This window comes from Coturnix japonica, chromosome 1 (genome assembly GCF_054131305.1).
Source record: "Coturnix japonica strain WE chromosome 1, WE-NBRP24, whole genome shotgun sequence".
In the NCBI taxonomy this organism is placed as follows: Eukaryota; Metazoa; Chordata; class Aves; order Galliformes; family Phasianidae; genus Coturnix; species Coturnix japonica.
In genome coordinates, this window is record NC_140663.1 from 31,843,124 (window position 1) to 31,847,106 (window position 3,983).

At 51.8% G+C, this 3,983-nt stretch overlaps 1 protein-coding gene across 1 annotated transcript; it reads right to left on the reverse strand.

The window, feature by feature from the left end:
- Nucleotides 1–33: 33 nt before the first annotated feature.
- On the reverse strand, nt 34–2,365 carry LRRC10 (leucine rich repeat containing 10). The gene has a single exon (XM_015856132.3). The coding sequence runs from the start codon at nt 1,616–1,618 to the stop codon at nt 788–790; it is 831 nt and encodes a 276-aa protein (XP_015711618.2). The 5' UTR covers nt 1,619–2,365; the 3' UTR covers nt 34–787.
- Nucleotides 2,366–3,983: the final 1,618 nt, after the last annotated feature.

Consider the following 3,983-nt stretch of genomic DNA (forward strand, 5'->3'; position numbering starts at 1 on the left):
CTGGGGAAAGGGAGGGCTCAGTAAGTTACAAAGTTCAATGAGACCAGAACACTTTATTTAATGTAATGAATATAACAAGTACACTTATGTAGGTGCCAGCCAGATCCAAATGCAGACTTGGTTTAACAAGCCAGCAAGTGTGAGCGGAGTCTATATATTTTCAGAGAATGATTTGAGAATGCCGTTAAGCAGTCACAAAGCAGTGCTGGCTCCAAGGATTCAGGGCAGCCAGTGGCACTGCTGCCTGCTGTGGGAGAGGGCTGCCTTCCAGTAAACTGCTGTGGAATCGAAAGCTAAACGTCAAGTCACGTTGAACTGCATCACTGTTCTGTGCTATACAGTCAAAGCAAAACACACTGTAGAAGTTCTGTGCATTTCCAAGGGACTGATGAGGTCTGAGTTTGGCCAGCTGGATCCATACCCGGCTGGACAGTTGTTTGCCTTGCATCAGATACAGCTCCTGCGTGAGCCTGGAGGGGTGGGCTCCCAGCCCTCTGGTTCCATGTGCAGGGTTCCCTCTGCTGCAGCTGTGGTTCTCCATTTTAGCCAAGGCTTTGGTTTTCTTTGCTACTGCATCAAACCTCGGCACGCAGCTGCCCCTAAGGCAGACCTTACAGGCACAAGAACCAGCAGAACCACAATCCAGCTGCACTCACCATCATTCTAACTGCTAATTGATGACAGCAAAACCAGAGTGGTCACAGATCTTCCGGGAAGAAGATGTCAGCTGTAAGAACAGCTCTGTGCTGCATGTTGTTTTCTCTGTCGTGCTTTGGGCCGGCAGAGATCAGCAGTCATCTGGCTCAGCTTTGCTGGCGAGAGGTGGTGATGGTATCTCACTGAGCGAGATTTCAATCACAGCCCCGGAGCGCTTGCGGGGCTCAGGGCTCTCCTCTGACCACCTCCCCACCCTGCGCACCCCCTTGGCCACCTTGGGGGCATTGCGGCAGGGGTTGTGGTCGTAAATCACCAGCTTGAGGCTGTGCATGTGGGCCAGGCTGGGGAAGAAACGGATGGAGTTGCGATCCACGTCGATCACCTCGAGAGAAGGCATGTGCAGGAGCACAGGGGGGAACTCGGCCAGCAAGTTGCCCGAGAGCCAGATGGAACGCAGCTCACGCAGGACCCGCAGGCGGGTGGGCAGCGTGCGCAGCGCGTTGGAGCCGGCGTGCAGCGTCTTGAGCAGGCTGAGCTCACACACCATGTCGGGCAGCTGCTGCAGGCAGTTGGACTCGATCCAGAGCGTCCTGAGGTTCTGCAGGAGCCGCAGCTCCAGGGGCAGGCTGCACAGCTTGTTGTTGCCCAGGTAGAGGATGCAGAGCTGCTTCAGCGCGCACACAGCCAGCGGCAGAGCTCGGAAGTTGTTGAAGTCCAGTGCCAGAATCTGCAGGTTCTGCAGCTGCTCCAGCTCAGGGGGGAGCTGTGTCAGGTTGTTGTTGCTCAGGTACAGCTTGACCAGCTCCCTGAAGGAGCAGATGTGCAGGGGCAGCCTCCGCAGCTGCCTGCCGCTCAGGTCCACCATCCTGTCCACGGGCATCTCCTCCAGGTCCTCCAGCAGGTACTTCTGGCACTCATCGGAGGGCACAAAAGCGACGATGGCTTTCAGGCTGTTGCCCATCTCGAGTCCTTCTTCGTTTAGACACCGAGGCCCAGGGCCGGCCGGCCTTGGCTTCCTCCCGTTGTGAGCTGGCCTGGTGGTAACTCCGTCTGCCCAATATAAGGCTCTGTTTACATGGCACCGGCCACTAATCTCAAGAGCTCTGAAATGTTCCTGATAATGGAACGAGTGTTTGGTGATGGCTGTAGACGTGGTGACCTGCAGCACAGGCCTCCTCCAGCCCCACAGTGCCTGCTGCCCCTCCAGGAGCCATCCTCCCTCCCCCCGGCCTGCACCGCTGCTTCAATGTCCCCTCAGTGCTGTGGCGGTGCGGTCTGTGCAGCTGGCACGGTGCTGGGGGTTGGCTGCACAAAGGAAACACTACAGAAGAATGAATTTTTCAGCTACACCGTTAATTAAATTCTCAGCAGAAATGTTGGCTGTGAAGGAGCTGCTGTTTGAAATACCTGTCAGGACGTGACCGACTTTGCAGACAGACGAGGGGCACATTTATGGACTTGCCTTACAAGGTGCCAAATACAGAGTTGAACAGTGTAACTTGCCACCCAGTAACTTATCTGGAACCTTTCACACAAATCCTTGGCAAACTGCTATCTTTAGCTGCTCCAGTGCTTATGTTCTAATGCAGCCACGTTTACTACAGCCCCTGGCACCCTGAGCCATGCAGGGCTTTCTCATTGGGTTCTGCTTTGCATCTTGCCGGTATCCCAGCTCCACAAACGGGCAAATGGGAGGTTGAGAACAAAGCAATGTCAAACAGGTTAGGTGGCCTCACATCTGCAGTTAGATCTGGTGATACGGAGGTATATATGGTTGGGTATAGGGTGTTTCCTGAGGGAACTCAGCAGAAGCAATGTCACAGTGTATGGAGGTTTGCAGGAGCGCAGCACAGAGGGCAGCTGGGGCTGGAGAACAGTGAGTGCTACAGCCTGATGCCATAGCACTGGTGCTGAGGAGCCAGGTGGAACGTGGAGCTGGGGAACAGGGACTCCCTGTGTGACCACTGCAAAGGTGTTTGCTACAAATACTGTGGGCTGAGGGGTCAAATTGACACCCATAACATAGATGTGTCCCATAGGCAAATCCCCTCTGAGACCTGCTGGTTGCACAGTATAGCAGCTTATAGAAGAGAAGCTGTCAATAATGTGATTTAGATATAGTTTTCTTAATCAGCCATATGGGGAGAAATACGCAATATATGCTATGCCTATAGACACATCTATGTAGATGTGTTTTTCTACTTGAGTTATTCCTACTTAATGAATCTTTTAAGCTTCAGAAAACTATTTCTTTGGGATTTTCTGCATTGTAGCTTAATCATTATTCCGGCTTATCAAAAAAAGTCACAGTGACCTTTTATTGCTGCATTTTGTACCTCTGCTGGCTTCAGCAAAGGTCTGTTTGGAACACGGTGTGAGATCAGTGCTTGGGAAAATAACCTTCATGTTGTGGGATAAGAAATGCCTGCATTTGTGATAAAATGAACCATCCTGGACCTTCTGAGAATCATGGACTCAATGGAGGGCATGAGGCAGAGACGGTCCCCTCTGCAGACCCACTGCAGTGCTCTGCAGGTCACTTTGCATCTCTGGAGCTGCTCCTCATGCCCTACAACATGAGCATTAGTGGCTGCCCAGAAGCATTCATGGCATTTGAGGAAAAGTTCAAGCGATAAAGGTGCTCAGCACAGACGTGGCCTTGCTCCTGTCAAAGTGACAGTGCTGCAGCAGAGGGCTCTACTGTGCATGGAGGGTGCGGGGGGGCTTTGTGAGCAGTGCTGCTGCTGTCTGAGGGCTCTACATTGTAAAGTCCTCCCTTTGGTCAGCCCGGTGTATTAAAGCAAGAGGCTTGAAGGGACAGTTTGAGAAGTGTCCGCACTAATTGCTGCAAATCATCTGATACAGATTTATTTTAAACCTATGACTGGCATTCAGATCCCTTCTTCACTCATCCATGTTGTACCTTTGTTCTTTTTAGTTCATTGGAAGATCACCCCTAGAGCAGGTCATGGCTCCTTATCTTGGCCTGGTTTTGTCATTCATTCTTTCTCATGTGCTTTCCATTCCAAAGGCTCAAAAAGTCCCATAATGAAGCAGGCTGGGTGCTAAGCCCCCTCCCAGGGGGATGGTGGGCTGCTCTTTGCTGTCCATCACATCACTCTCTTTTTAATACCATTGCTTTCCTGCCAGTCTGAGGTAAGCTCTGCTGCCAGGTGGGGTGGGAGCAGCCGGGAACAGTGGGGAAGTCAGTCCAAGTGAGCTGCTCCGACAACAGAGCTCTGAATCAAAGTAGCCTTAGCCAAGAAAACTACTGGCTGTTTATTGCTTTGCCATCTTTTTTACTTTTAAGACCCATTTGTATTTTT